General features: G+C 41.5%; 3 protein-coding genes across 58 annotated transcripts in view; 2 read left to right on the top strand and 1 right to left on the bottom strand.

The window, feature by feature from the left end:
* Positions 1–15,106, bottom strand: part of IleRS (Isoleucyl-tRNA synthetase) — a 415,824-nt gene that overhangs the window by 115,355 nt on the left and 285,363 nt on the right. The window lies entirely within an intron of this gene.
* The window catches only part of LOC139762964 (uncharacterized), a 614,722-nt gene that overhangs the window by 460,082 nt on the left and 139,534 nt on the right, over positions 1–15,106 (top strand). The window lies entirely within an intron of this gene.
* LOC139762821 (uncharacterized) lies at positions 10,542–13,424 on the top strand. The gene has a single exon (XM_071687977.1). It carries the CDS (start codon positions 10,977–10,979, stop codon positions 11,346–11,348), a length of 372 nt encoding a protein of 123 aa, XP_071544078.1. The 5' UTR covers positions 10,542–10,976; the 3' UTR covers positions 11,349–13,424.

Genomic DNA, 15,106 nt, shown 5'->3' with positions numbered 1-15,106 from the left:
ACTTAGGTTATATTCATACACAAAAATTGCAAATGTCATATGGATCAGAAGAGAGCACCATACCACATCTTCATTCTGAAGAACAGCCAAACAGTACAGCTCATCAATATTCACATTGTTGATGGTATCCACTTTAAGAACACCAATGTATATATCTTTAAGGAACTGTACCCTAGTAAGATTATTTGTGAAAGAGAAGAGAGAGGCATTTGGACAATTTTTGCAGGGAAAAAATGCAATTGAGTGGGAGATGTATAAAAGAAAGAGACAGGAGGTCAAGAGAAAGGTGCAAGAGGTGAAAAAGAGGGCAAATGAGAGTTGGGGTGAGAGAGTATCATTAAATTTTAGGGAGAATAAAAAGATGTTCTGGAAGGAGGCAAATAAAGTGCGTAAGACAAGGAAGCAAATGGGAACTTCAGTGAAGGCCGCAAATGGGGAGGTGATAACAAGTAGTGGTGATGTGAGAAGGAGATGGAGTGAGTATTTTGAAGGTTTGTTGAATGTGTTTGATGATAGAGTGGCAGATATAGGGTGTTTTGGTCAAGGTGGTGTGCAAAGTGAGAGGGTTAGGGAAAATGATTTGGTAAACAGAGAAGAGGTAGTAAAAGCTTTGCAGAAGATGAAAGCCGGCAAGGCAGCAGGTTTGGATGGTATTGCAGTGGAATTTATTAAAAAAGGGGTGACTGTATTGTTGACTGGTTGGTAAGGTTATTTAATGTATGTATGACTCATGGTGAGGTGCCTGAGGATTGGCGGAATGCGTGCATAGTGCCATTGTACAAAGGCAAAGGGGATAAGAGTGAGTGCTCAAATTACAGAGGTATAAGTTTGTTGAGTATTCCTGGTAAATTATATGGGAGGGCATTGATTGAGAGGGTGAAGGCATGTATAGAGCATCAGATTGCGGAAGAGCAGTGTGGTTTCAGAAGTGGTAGAGGATGTGTGGATCAGGTGTTTGCTTTGAAGAATGTATGTGAGAAATACTTAGAAAAGCAAATGGATTTGTATGTAGCATTTATGGATCTGGAGAAGGCATATGATAGAGTTGACAGAGATGCTCTGTGGAAGGTATTAAGAATATATGGTGTGGGAGGCAAGTTGTTAGAAGCAGTGAAAAGTTTTTATCGAGGATGTAAGGCATGTGTACGTGTAGGAAGAGAGGAAAGTGATTGGTTCTCAGTGAATGTAGGTTTGCGGCAGGGGTGTGTGATGTCTCCATGGTTGTTTAATTTGTTTATGGATGGGGTTGTTAGGGAGGTGAATGCAAGAGTTTTGGAAAGAGGGGCAAGTATGAAGTCTGTTGTGGATGAGAGAGCTTGGGAAATGAGTCAGTTGTTGTTCGCTGATGATACAGCGCTGGTGGCTGATTCATGTGAGAAACTGCAGAAGCTGGTGACTGAGTTTGGTAAAGTGTGTGAAAGAAGAAAGTTAAGAGTAAATGTGAATAAGAGCAAGGTTATTAGGTACAGTAGGGTTGAGGGTCAAGTCAATTGGGAGGTAAGTTTGAATGGAGAAAAACTGGAGGAAGTAAAGTGTTTTAGATATCTGGGAGTGGATCTGGCAGCAGATGGAACCATGGAAGCGGAAGTGAATCATAGGGTGGGGGAGGGAGTGAAAATCCTGGGAGCCTTGAAGAATGTGTGGAAGTCGAGAACATTATCTCGGAAAGCAAAAATGGGTATGTTTGAAGGAATAATGGTTCCAACAATGTTGTATGGTTGCGAGGCGTGGGCTATGGATAGAGTTGTGCGCAGGACGGTGGGTGTGCTGGAAATGAGATGTTTGAGGACAATGTGTGGTGTGAGTTGGTTTGATCGAGTAAGTAATGTAAGGGTAAGAGAGATGTGTGGAAACAAAAAGAGCATGGTTGAGAGAGCAGAATGAGTGAGGAAAGATTGACCAAGAGGATATATGTGTCGGAGGTGGAGGGAACGAGGAGAAGTGGGAGACCAAATTGGAGGTGGAAAGATGGAGTGAAAAAGATTTTGAGTGATCGGGGCCTGAACATGCAGGAGGGTGAAAGGCGGGCAAGGAATAGAGTGAATTGGATCGATGTGGTATACCGGGGTGACATGCTGTCAGTGGATTGAATCAGGGCATGTGAAGCGTCTGGGGTAAACCATGGAGAGTTGTGTGGGGCTTGGATGTGGAAAGGGAGCTGTGGTTTCAGGCATTATTGCGTGACAGCTGGAGACTGAGTGAGAACGAATGGGGCCTTTGTTGTCTTTTCCTAGTGCTACCTCGCACACATGAGGGGGGGAGGGGGATGGTATTCCATGTGTGGCGAGGTGGCGATGAGAATGAATAGGGGCAGACAGTGTGAATTGTGTGCATGGGTATATATGTACATGTCTGTGTATGTATATATATATGTGTACATTGAGATGTATAGGTATGTATATTTGCATGTGTGGGCGTGTGTGTGTGTACATTGTGTATGGGGGTGGGTTGTGCCATTTCTTTCGTCTGTTTCCTTGTGCTACCTCGCAAACGCGGGAGACAGCGACAAAGCAAAATAAAAAAAATAAATAAATCAATAAATCAATACGCTTACCATTCTAAACTAAAAAAACATTAGATTATCATTTATACTCATCATTTCAAACTAATGCGCATGATAATATCATCGTAATACACTTCAACATATAACATCAATACCCATCGCAATATACAAGTAATACACCTCATAACATCAAATCATTACAATATCAAAACTTAGAACGCAATACAGCGAATGTTGTAAAATCAATTTCAACCAATACACATCATATCAATGCAATTTCACTCAGAACATACAAAATCTGTAAACTTTGAAACTACCATTTCAAATATTACCTAATAAACCTTATATTAAACTAATACATCTAGTAATAAACAATCCAAATTACACAATTTATCAGTATGCATAACAAAAAACCTAACCTCCCTACTACTCGAAAGCTTCTTTAAACTTTACTTTCACTTCACACCCATCACTGACACTAAAACTGCACTAATGTCAGTCAACATGCCGAGCAACACACAACTTTCATTCATTAATACTTATAATACTAAAAATTCACCTCCTATGTCAGGAAGTTACATCTCACTGCCTTATCATCTCAAGACATTCCATACGACATTTATACAAGATAACTCAACAAATCACGTAAAATAATAATTTCTTTATGTGATACTTGGTAAATTTTAAATCTAACACAGGCAAATATTGCAGTTCATACATTCTTACCTCCTCCTTCAATAAACATTACCAAATACATTTTAACTACATTCAAAGTCAGTAACTTATAACATTAACTAAAGGAAATAATTATTGATTCAAAAACACTAACCAGGCACATACATTTTCACATAGCCTACCTCAGTTAATCTATCTTCTACTGCAATATACAATCCACACCCTTCACTCACAAATACTAATAAAAAAGAAGTGTCAAAATGGCAATTAAAATTATTCCTACTACACACATAATCATATTTCAACAGCTATGTGAACTCTTGTCAGGTTTCAATAACTTTTCTTGAATTTATAAAGCGGCAGGGATGTGTGATGTCTCCATGGTTGTTTAATTTGTTTATGGATGGGGTTGTTAGGGAGGTGAATGCAAGAGTTTTGGAAAGAGGGGCAAGTATGCAGTCTGTGGTGGATGAGAGAGCGTGGGGAGTGAGTCAGTTGTCGTTTGTTGATGATACAGCGCTGGTGGCTGATTCATGTGAGAAATGGCAGAAGCTGGTGACTGAGTTTGGTGAAGTGTGTGAGAGTAGAAAGTTGAGAGTAAATGTCAATAAGAGCAAGGTTATTAGGTATAGTAGGGTTGAGGGTCAAGTCAATTGGGAGGTAAGTTTGAATGGAGAAAAAGTGGAGGAAGTGAAGTGTTTTAGATATCTGGGAGTGGATTAGGCAGCGGATGGAACCATGGAAGCGGAAGTGAATCATAGGGTAGGGGAAGGGGCGAAAATTCTGGGAGCCTTGAAGAGTGTGTGGAAGTCGAAAACATTATCTCGGAAATCAAAAATGGGTATGTTTGAAAGAATAGTGGTTCCAACAATGTTGTATGGTTGCGAGGCGTGGGCTATGGATAAGAGTTGTGCGCAGGAGGGTGGATGTGCTGGAAATGAGATGTTTAAGGACAATATGTGGAGAGGTGGTTTGATCGAGTAAGTAATGTAAGGGTAAGAGAGATGTGTGGAAATAAAAAGTGTGGTTGAGAGAGCAGAAGAGGGTGTTTTGAAATAGTTTGGTCACATGGAGAGAATGAGTGAGGAAAGATTGACCAAGAGGATAATGTGTCAGAGGTGGAGGGAACGAGGAGAAGTGGGAGACCAAATTGGAGGTGGAAAGATAGAGTAAAAAAGATTTTGAGTGATTGGGGACTGAGCATGCAGGAGGGTGAAAGGTGTGCAAGGAATAGAGTGAATTGGAACGATGTGGTATACCGGGGCCGATGTGCTGTCAGTGGATTGAACCAGGGCATGTGAAGTGTCTGGGGTAAACCATGGAAAGTTTTGTGGGGCCTGGATGTGGAAAGGGAGCTGTGGTTTCAGTGCATTATTACATGACAGCTAGAGACTGAGTGTGAACGAATGGGGCCTTTGTTGTCTTTCCTAGCACTACTTCACACATGAGGGGGGAGGGGGTTGTTATTACATGTGTGGTGAGGTGGCGATGGAAATGAATAAAGGCAGACAGTATGAAGTATGTACACGTGTATATATGTATATGTCTGTGTGTGTATATACATGTATACGTTGGGATGTAGAGGTATGTATATTTGCGTGTGTGGACGTGTATGTATATACATATGTATGTGGGTGGGTTGGGCCATTCTTTCGTCTGTTTCTTTGCGCTACCTCACTAATGCAGGAGACAGCGACAAAGCAAAATAATAATAATATATATAAACATTCATTAAACATGTCAATTTTGGCACTTGTCACCACGAACGTTAACTTAGGTCAAATTTCAAAAGCTCATCTTCATTCAATACAACTATTTTACCTAATTTTACATCACAAACCAAACCTTGACCCATATTTTACACAGCCCTGACTAATATCACCCATCACTTGGATCTTTCACAACAATTAACACTTCCATATACTTTCTCCATCTGTTAATACTCTCAAAAACACACCACAATACCACTGAAAATCACTTCCTCTACACATCTAAATTAATTACTGATAATAAATCTTATTAAACATGTCAATTTCGGCAATTGTTACCACGAACGTTAACTTAGGTCAAATTTCAAAAGCTCATCTTCATTTAATACAAATATTTTACCTAATTTTACATCACAAACCAAATCTTGACCCATATTTTACACAGCCCTCACTAATATCACCCATCACTCGGATCTTTCACAACAACTAACGCTTCCATATACTTTCTCCATCTGTTAATACTCTCAAAAACACACCACAATACCACTGAAAATCACTTCCTCTACACATCTAAATTAATTACTGATAATAAATCTTATTAAACATGTCAATTTTGGCACTTGTTACCACGAACGTTAACTTAGGTTAAATTTCAAAAGCTCATCTTCATTCAATACAAATATTTTACCTAATTTTACATCACAAACCAAATCCTGACCCATATTTTACACAGCCCTCACTAATATAACCCATCACTCGGATCTTTCACAACAATTAACACTTCCATATACTTTCTCCATCTGATAATACTCTCAAAAACACACCACAATACCACTGAAAATCACTTCCTCTATACATCTAAATTAATTACTAATAATAAATCTTATGCGCAACATTATCATCTTAAAAAGACCCACTTCCAGTACTTCATACATTTTTGACATCATTCACTCATTCAACACAATATTACCAATGTAATACACCTACTATACAACTAATAAGCTATTATACATTTTTTACATCAACTTATGTAATACACCTACTATATAACTAAACAAAAAAGCTATTATACATTTTTCACGTTAACTTCGAAACCAATTAAACGCAATACATCACCCTACCTCCCTAACAATCAACACAACTTTTTGAGTACTATATAAATTAGAGAAATGTTAAGCAACAGAGCAACCAATGAACAACTTTTATCCTACTGTATTTCAACATTTATACAACTAGATCACAGTGTGATGTTTCAATACATACAATTAGGTTTTCTATTTACACTTACTAGACACACTTCAATTATCTTTAATGATGGCATAAGGCATGTTTTTATATATATACTAACTAGACACATTTTAATTATCTTTAATGATGGCACAAGGCATGTTTTTATATATACATTAACTAGACATGCTTTAATTATCTCTAATGATGGCACTAGGCATGTTTTTATGTCTGCTTCAATTACATCTGTTTTTCACTAACTTCATACTCAAAACTCACATTTCCCATGATGTACACACCCCTAACTACTATGATCTTAAAACTATTCTCAAAAATTTTAATTTTAAAGTCTTCTTACGCATCTTTTCATTAACGAATACACTAGCATGGTTCATTACAAATATATTATGACAAATTAATATCTAAAATAAAATTAACTCCTGATATATATATATATATATATATATATATATATATATATATATATATATATATATATATATATTCAAATGATACAACTCTTCGGTTTTCTTATATTCCTATCTATTCATTCATTACGGTCTAATAAACTAATATAATGTGTAACATTTTATGTGTGACCTCAAATTATATTACAAATTATAAATCCACTTACACATGCCAGCCAGCCATTAACCGTCTCCATTCTAGAAAAATGTCGAGTCAAAAATCTAAATATTACTAACAACATACCAAGGAAGCAGATCCTATCACCTTCCTCACTACAAATATGTACATTTCCTACATACAGCTTCTGGCCTACATATTACCCTATTACATACCACAAACTCAATCAAAATAAAAAAAAACATAAAAAAAAAAACAATTATTCCATTATCAATATTTCCCATGATGGAAATTCCACCTTTAAATATATAACTCGACTCAAAGTGCTCATTACTCGTTGAAGATCAGGGAAAACGTAACCCCAAACACCTTCCCCACAAGAAATATGTACATTTCCTACATACAGCTTCTGGCCTACATATTACCATCTCACATGCCACAAACTGGCTATTAAAAGAACAATACATTTAAAAACCAATTACTACATCACCTGCAACATGCACATGATGGAAATTCCACCATTAAATAAATAACTCGACTTAGTGTTCATTACTCGTTGAAGATCTGGGAAAACGTAACCCCCATAACGCACACAACTCACTCCTGACCCATTGCCTTCTAAAAACAAAACACAAATACACCAAACGCCACAACCCTTATCTATTTTCACAACAATAAGATGTAAAATACATAAATAGAACCATTTTCTCCCGACGCCGAAGCCACAACAATCCACCATTTGCCTCCCGATCACTACCATCCCCCAAACCCCATCCACTTTACCCTCTGCCCTACGCTCTATTATAACCGTAACCTATTAAATAACACTAATTATACTCAATAACAACTCATACTCATTACAACGTTATATTTTCTTACCTCTAAGCACTTAATTACCATCCGAAAACACAAGATTTTCCAGGAGACGCCAGTCGCTGGTTATCTGTGTACCATCCACCAAGCCGTGACGTCATTACAGAAAATGGAAACGTTCCCAGAGAAAACTGTGTTCTTATAGCGCTAACTCAACTATAATAGATATATCGTTTTTATTGTCGCAAATGGCTGATAGATGTTGTGGCCTGCCTACACCTGGTGTGGCCCGCCTACACCTGCTGTGGCCCGCCTGCACCGGGTGTGGCCCGCCTACACCAGATGTGGCCCGCATACACCTGGTGTGGCCCGCCTACACCTGGTGTGGCCCACTTACACATGGTGTGGACCGCCTACACCAGATGTGGCCCGCATACACCTGGTGTGGCCCGCCTACAGCTGGTGTGGCCCGCCTACACCAGATGTGGCCTGCCTACACCTGGTGTGGCCCGCCTACACCTGGTGTGGCCCGCCTACAGCTGGTGTGGCCCGCCTACACCAGATGTGGCCCGCCTACACCTGGTGTGGCCCGCATACACCTGGTGTGGCCCGCCTACAGCTGGTGTGGTCCGCCTACAACTGGTGTGGCCCGCGTACACCAGGTGTGGCCCGCCTACACCTGGTGTGGCCCGCGTACACCAGATGTGGCCCGCATACACCTGGTGTGGCCCGCGTACACCAGGTGTGGCCCGCCTACACCAGATGTGGCCCGCATACACCTGGTGTGGCCCGCCTACAGCTGGTGTGGCCCGCCTACACCAGATGTGGCCTGCCTACACCTGGTGTGGCCCGCCTACACCTGGTGTGGCCCGCCTACAACTGGTGTGGCCCGCGTACACATGGTGTGGACCGCCTACACCAGATGTGGCCCGCATACACCTGGTGTGGCCCGCCTACAGCTGGTGTGGCCCGCCTACACCAGATGTGGCCCGCATACACCTGGTGTGGCCCGCCTACAGCTGGTGTGGCCCACTTACACATGGTGTGGACCGCCTACACCAGATGTGGCCCGCATACACCTGGTGTGGCCCGCCTACAGCTGGTGTGGCCCGCCTACACCAGATGTGGCCTGCCTACACCTGGTGTGGCCCGCCTACACCTGGTGTGGCCCGCCTACAACTGGTGTGGCCCGCGTACACTAGGTGTGGCCCGCCTACACATGGTGTGGACCGCCTACACCTGGTGTGGCCCGCCTACACCTGGTGTGGCCCGCCTACACCTGGTGTGGCCCGCCTACACCAGGTGTGACCCGCCTACACCTGGTGTGGCCCGCGTACACCAGGTGTGGCCCGCCTACACCAGATGTGGCCCGCCTACACTTGGTGTGGACCGCATACACCTGGTGTGGCCCGCCTACACATGGTGTGGACCGCCTACACCAGGTGTGGGCTACATGTATGGTGGGCTGACCCACTATCATGTTCAACGCATTAACTTCGCCATCATTGGTCACACACACACACACACACACACACACACACACACACACACACCATCATCACAATGTTACCACTCATGTCTCTCCTCATGTTAGCCGAGGTCAACTTACTACCTCATGACATCATCATACCTCACATTAAGGTCCCGTCTTCTTGAACATCCAGCCTTCAAAAACGAAAATGTATTGTCTCACTTTACCTATTGGTATTATATACATATACAGTAGACAAGTACAACGGTAGACACAGCTATCCCTCCTAAATAAAGTCACTGAACAAATAAAACCATCGTGTGTGTGTGTGTGTGTGTGTGTGTGTGTGTGTGTGTGTGTGTGTGTAGGTAGAGTGGAGTCTCCTTGATGGACTTTGTAGTGAATTGTTAATGCTTCCTCTCAGCCATACCTACCTGACTTGTTTCCTAGGACGTATAAAGTCATGCCCATATTTACCTGAACATGATACATATGGCTCCCAACCCAGCATTATTGTAACCACATACATCAAACGTTACTGCCATTCCCATGTAATGTCACACATCAATATCAGTACTATAAGGTTGTCACAAATATCACTATGGTGAAATCACATAACATACATCACCTGAGTCATAAGGTCACATGATAAACATCACCTGAGTCATAAGGTCACATGATAAACATCACCTGAGTCATAAGGTCACATGATAAACATCACCTGAGTCATAAGGTCACGTGATAAACATCACCTGAGTCATAAGGTCACATGATAAACATCACCTGAGTCATAAGGTCACATGATAAACATCACCTGGTTATACGACCTCGTCAGAGATATCACTAGATTCATAAAATCTCATCACATGTCACAAGGTCACATTAAGCACATTATTGGTCATAAGGTCACATCAAACACATCACTAGATTCATAAGGTCACATCATACACATCACTAGAGTCATAAGGTCACATCAAACATCACTGGAGTCGTAAGGTCACATCAAATATCACTAGAGTCGTAAGGTCACATCAAACATCACTAGAGTCGTAAGGTCACATCAAACATCACTAGAGTCGTAAGGTCACATCAAACATCACTAGAGTCGTAAGGTCACATCAAACATCACTAGAGTCGTAAGGTCACATCAAATATCACTAGAGTCGTAAGGTCACATCAAACATCACTAGAGTCGTAAGGTCACATCAAACATCACTAGAGTCGTAAGGTCACATCAAACATCACTAGACGGCGGGTATCTAGAGAGTGATGTTAGGATGTAAATAACTTTAAGTATTGCCTGGCATCTCCTGATGAGGTGCACTGTCACCATGAAACGTCGTGCTACATGGAGAGAAAAATTACATGTTATATATGACTAGGAACTCCTACTGAAGTACGATTTCACCATATATATATATATATATATATATATATATATATATATATATATATATATATATATATATATATATATATATACATATATATATATATATATATATATATATGTATATATATATATATATATATATATATATATATATATCCGGTCTGTGGGTGTGTGGGTGTGCGAGTGTGTCTCCGTATACATACACACGAAGGACCTTGCTCCGTGAAGCATCTGCAAATGAACCATCGCTGCGGCAGGAGTTCGAGCCGATTCGATCCAGTGTTCGAGATGATCACACACGTATTCACTGAGGATTTGCTTAGTACAGCCTGATTCCCCCACGGGTTCTGGGACCGACAGCTGAAGCTGGTGGTGGAGATCAACTCGCAGGTGGCACTGTTCCGTGACCTGCTGATCTGTGTGGGTCAGGCCAGAGACGGGCCAGAACTGTGCGAGCGCATCCGGAAGGTGCGCCGCCAGTGTGTCGACACCTGCAAGCACGCCTCACAGCTCCTCCTGCCCGGCATCAAGAATGATGTGGCTGAGGGTATCCCAGTTGACAACCAGAACTTCGTGCACCTCGTTGCCTGCACCCAGCTCATGTCCAGGGAACTCCGCAAATGCAAACGGCTCGTGCAGACCTTACCCGTCGATATGACAGAGTATTACGAGAACAAGCCGGGGCCTTCCGGGATGGGCGGCCTAGGGGTCATCTCACAACTTCTTCTGTGCAAGACACTTCAGCCAGACTTCCAGCAAGAAGAGATCTGCAGCATAGAGAAGGACAGCGATGACATCCTGGCCATCCTGAAGGAGATGCAGGAGTATATGCCACAGGAGGAGGCTGGGACCCGGAACTTAGCCTTGACTGGGGAGGATATGTTCAGTCTCTGGAGTAAGAAGAGAACGCGACGTTCGCTCTACCGCAACATGAGCTCCTTATGCTGCACCTGTAAGCCTGCCTACTTGTAATACGGCAAAGTCTAGTTCTCGCGCCACTCCACCACGCCCAGCCACGCCCACCCACCCACCTCGCCGCCACCACGCCTTAATCACACACATCACTCAGTGGACGATCCACGCCTGCCCAGGAAGGTGACAGGATTTCGTAAGACCAGCCAGCAACCTCGTCTCTCCAAGACAGAACATCAGGATCATCATCCGTTGTACATGTTTTAACTCGACTAATTAGAAACCTGAAAGATCAAATTTAGGGATTGTTGTAAATTACTCCACCGAAAAATAAAGTATTTTGTAAATACTTCAAAGCCAAACACGGGCATTATCTGTAAATCTTACGCCACTCTCTAACCAATGTTATAACCCTCTTCCAAATATAGCCATCCACTCCCATATACTTCTTGCCTCTCCCAGATACTTCCTCCTTAACCCTGATACCTCCATCATCTACCATATACACCCTACCTCTCCCAGATACCTCTATCCTCTCCCTTATACTTCATCTCCCATGTGCTTCCTGCCTTTTCCATGTACGTCCTGCGTCTTCTGTATACTTCCTACCTCTCCCAGATAATTTCTTTTTAAAAAATCTCTATCCTCTCTCAGATACTTCCTGCCTCTCCCAGACCCCTCTTGCCTCTCTTAAATATCTCATCATTCATCGACACCATGGTCGACTCTTAACACGCTTACGCGGGAAACCACCGCCACGATCGTTACAAACTACACCATCAAACCACGAATCACCACATCCACCATGATCCCAGACTGTGGTGCACTGGAGCCTTAAAACCCCGAGCATACTCACTCCACAAACGCACCCAAACAACACAAAGACACCGGAAGACAAGAGACAAAATCACTTCAACGCCACCACACCCAACCCACCAATCAAGATAACTAAAAGAAACCCAGGCACTATGAACGCGTATCGCAAACCTCACAAACCATGCACACGAACTACCCCAAATATCTCAAAGCTATTATACCTTCAGGTATGATCACTTTCTTACCCTTACTTACCCACCCAATAACACACACACACCTAAACACACTTACACACACGCATCTTTGGGTTTACCATGTCTAGCGTAGTGCAGAGCTTGCCATGTCTATAGCTTTAAAGTGCAAGTAATGTCAGAGTATCGTAGCCTTGTGCAGTGACTTCTACAGCTGTAGTCTTTGCGCGTCACTCTTGGTCGTCTATGTGCGTGTTTGTGAAGCATAGCTCCAGCGGTGCCACTATAAAGGAACACCGACGTTTTGTCGCTTTCTTGTATAGGTATCTGTAAGTCCTCTCTCTCCCTGCACTTTGGGTGCGATCGCTCCTCTCCTTCCTCCACTTTGCCCCAAGGTTGAGCCGGAATCGGAGGCGAGGGTAAATGGATATTGCGGCTAAACTCTCTTATTGCGGGCGCGAACTGCCTGAGCCATTTTTCTGGTAGACGTCCATCGCAGACGGTCATACTGGAAAAACAAATGTGGTTCTCCCTGTAGGGAGAGAGTGTGTCGTGATGGTGTATGTTATTTCGACCTGTCTCCCTCCCTCCCTGGCTCAACCTCCTCCTGTTCCGCAGAAAGAGAAAAGTAGTGCTAAAGTATCTCACTTTTATCGACCTTCTAAGTATTTAAGTACCTTTACCATTTCTTTATTACTGATAAAAAAAGGAGTCTTAGTTACCTTTATTTGTATGTATACTTTCCTCTTAACTATGATTTAGAACTTTGGCGTTTTTAATGACCACATTTGCGTTGTTGATGGAAAATTATCTTTGGATAACCTGATCTATGATAGTGGTCTTTCCTACTAGTCCCACTTCCCCTAGTACATAAGCCCACTGCTGTTACTCAGTGTCCCTCTCAACATCACTTCACCTGGTAGTACTTCCCAGTGCACACTCTAGATCCGTCTTCCCAGACACTCCAACAACCTCGCTCTCCAATACCCCAAACACTCCAACAATACAATTTCCTGTCATTGTATTAATCCTATTCCGAAGTCAACACCTGAATACATATATATATACCCTTCTTCGACCTACACACCAATCTCTTCGTAATATATATATATATATATATATATATATATATATATATATATATATATATATATATATATATATATATATATATATATATTATCCCTGGGGATAGGGGATTAAGAATACTTCCCACGTATTCCCTTCGTGTCGTAGAAGGCGACTAAAAGGGGAGGGAGCGGGGGGCTGGAAATCCTCCCCTCTCCTTTTTTTTTTTTAATTTTCCAAAAGAAGGAACAGAGGGGGCCAGGTGAGGATATTCCAAAAAAGGCCCAATCCTCTGTTCTTAACGCTACCTCGCTATCGCGGGAAACGGCGAATAGTATGAAAAAAAAAAGAAAAAAAAAAAAAAATATATATATATATATATATATATATATATATATATATATATATATATATATATATATATATATATATATATTATCCCTGGGGATAGGGGAGAAAGAATACTTCCCACGTATTCTCTGCGTGTCGTAAAAGGCGACTAAAAGGGAAGGGAGCAGGGGGCTGGAAATCCTCCCCTCATTTTTTTTTTTCAAAAGAAGGAACAGAGAAGGGGGCCAAGTGAGGATATTCCCTCAAAGGCCCAGTCCTCTGTTCTTAACGCTACCTCGCTAACGCGGGAAATGGCGAATAGTTTGAAAGAAAAGAAAGAAAAGATATATATATAAACTTTTGGTCTGTCAAGGCTTTTATTATGGCGGATGACCAGCTACCTACCCTCATGTATCCAAGATATGGTTGTACTTTGTGTAATGAAGACAATTGAGAGACATCATAAGCCAATATTCCAGTTTCATGTTAAGAGAAGTGGACCAGGCAGTAGGATACAGTGGTTAAATTGATGAAAACTACTATTGACGTTTGTGTAAATAAATTATACATTTCCCTTTTCCATAGCCAGAGGCTGAACCATTATGTGACATTCATTTTTTCATTTCATTTCAAGCTAGAAGTTTCAGTTTTCTAAATTATTTCTTACATTTTTCATATGTATATATATATATATATATATATATATATATATATATATATATATGTGTGTGTGTGTGTATGTATGTATATGTGTGTATGTGTGTGTGTATATGTATATATATATATATATATATATATATATATATATATTATATATATATATATATATATATATATATATATATATATATATATATATATATATATATATATATATATATATATATATATATATTGTCCCTGGGGATAGGGATGAAAGAATACTTCCCACGCATTCCTCACGTGTCGTAGAAGGCGCCTAGAGGGGACGGGAGCGGGGGGGCCAGAAATCCTCCCCTCCTTGTATTCTTAACTTTCTAAAAAAATGGGAAACAGAAGGAGTCACGCGGGGAGTGCTCATCCTCCTCGTAGACCCAGATTGGGGTGTCTAAATGTGTGTGGATGTAACCAAGATGTGAAAAAAGGAGAGATAGGTAGTATGTTTGAGGAAAGGAACCTGGATGTTTTGGCTGAGTGAAACGAAGCTCAAGGGTAAAGGGGAAGAGTGGTTTGGGAATGTCTTGGGAGTAAAGTCAGGGGTTAGTGAGAGGACAAGAGCAAGGGAAGGAGTAGCAGTACTTCTGAAACAGGAGTTGTGGGAGTATGTGATAGAATGTAAGAAAGTAAATTCTTGATTAATATGGGTAAAACTGAAAGTTGATGGAGAGAGATGGGTGATTATTGGTGCATATGCACCTGGGCATGAGAAGAAAG

Source organism: Panulirus ornatus, chromosome 45, assembly GCF_036320965.1.
Source record: "Panulirus ornatus isolate Po-2019 chromosome 45, ASM3632096v1, whole genome shotgun sequence".
NCBI classification, from domain to species: domain Eukaryota; kingdom Metazoa; phylum Arthropoda; class Malacostraca; order Decapoda; family Palinuridae; genus Panulirus; species Panulirus ornatus.
Note: the sequence above shows the minus strand (reverse complement) of the source record. Positions and strands in the feature narration are given on the sequence as shown.

Coding starts and splice junctions, on each gene's coding strand:
- LOC139762821 (XM_071687977.1), top strand. CDS start 10,977: ATGTCCAGGGAACTCCGCAAATGCAAACGGCTCGTGCAGACCTTACCC.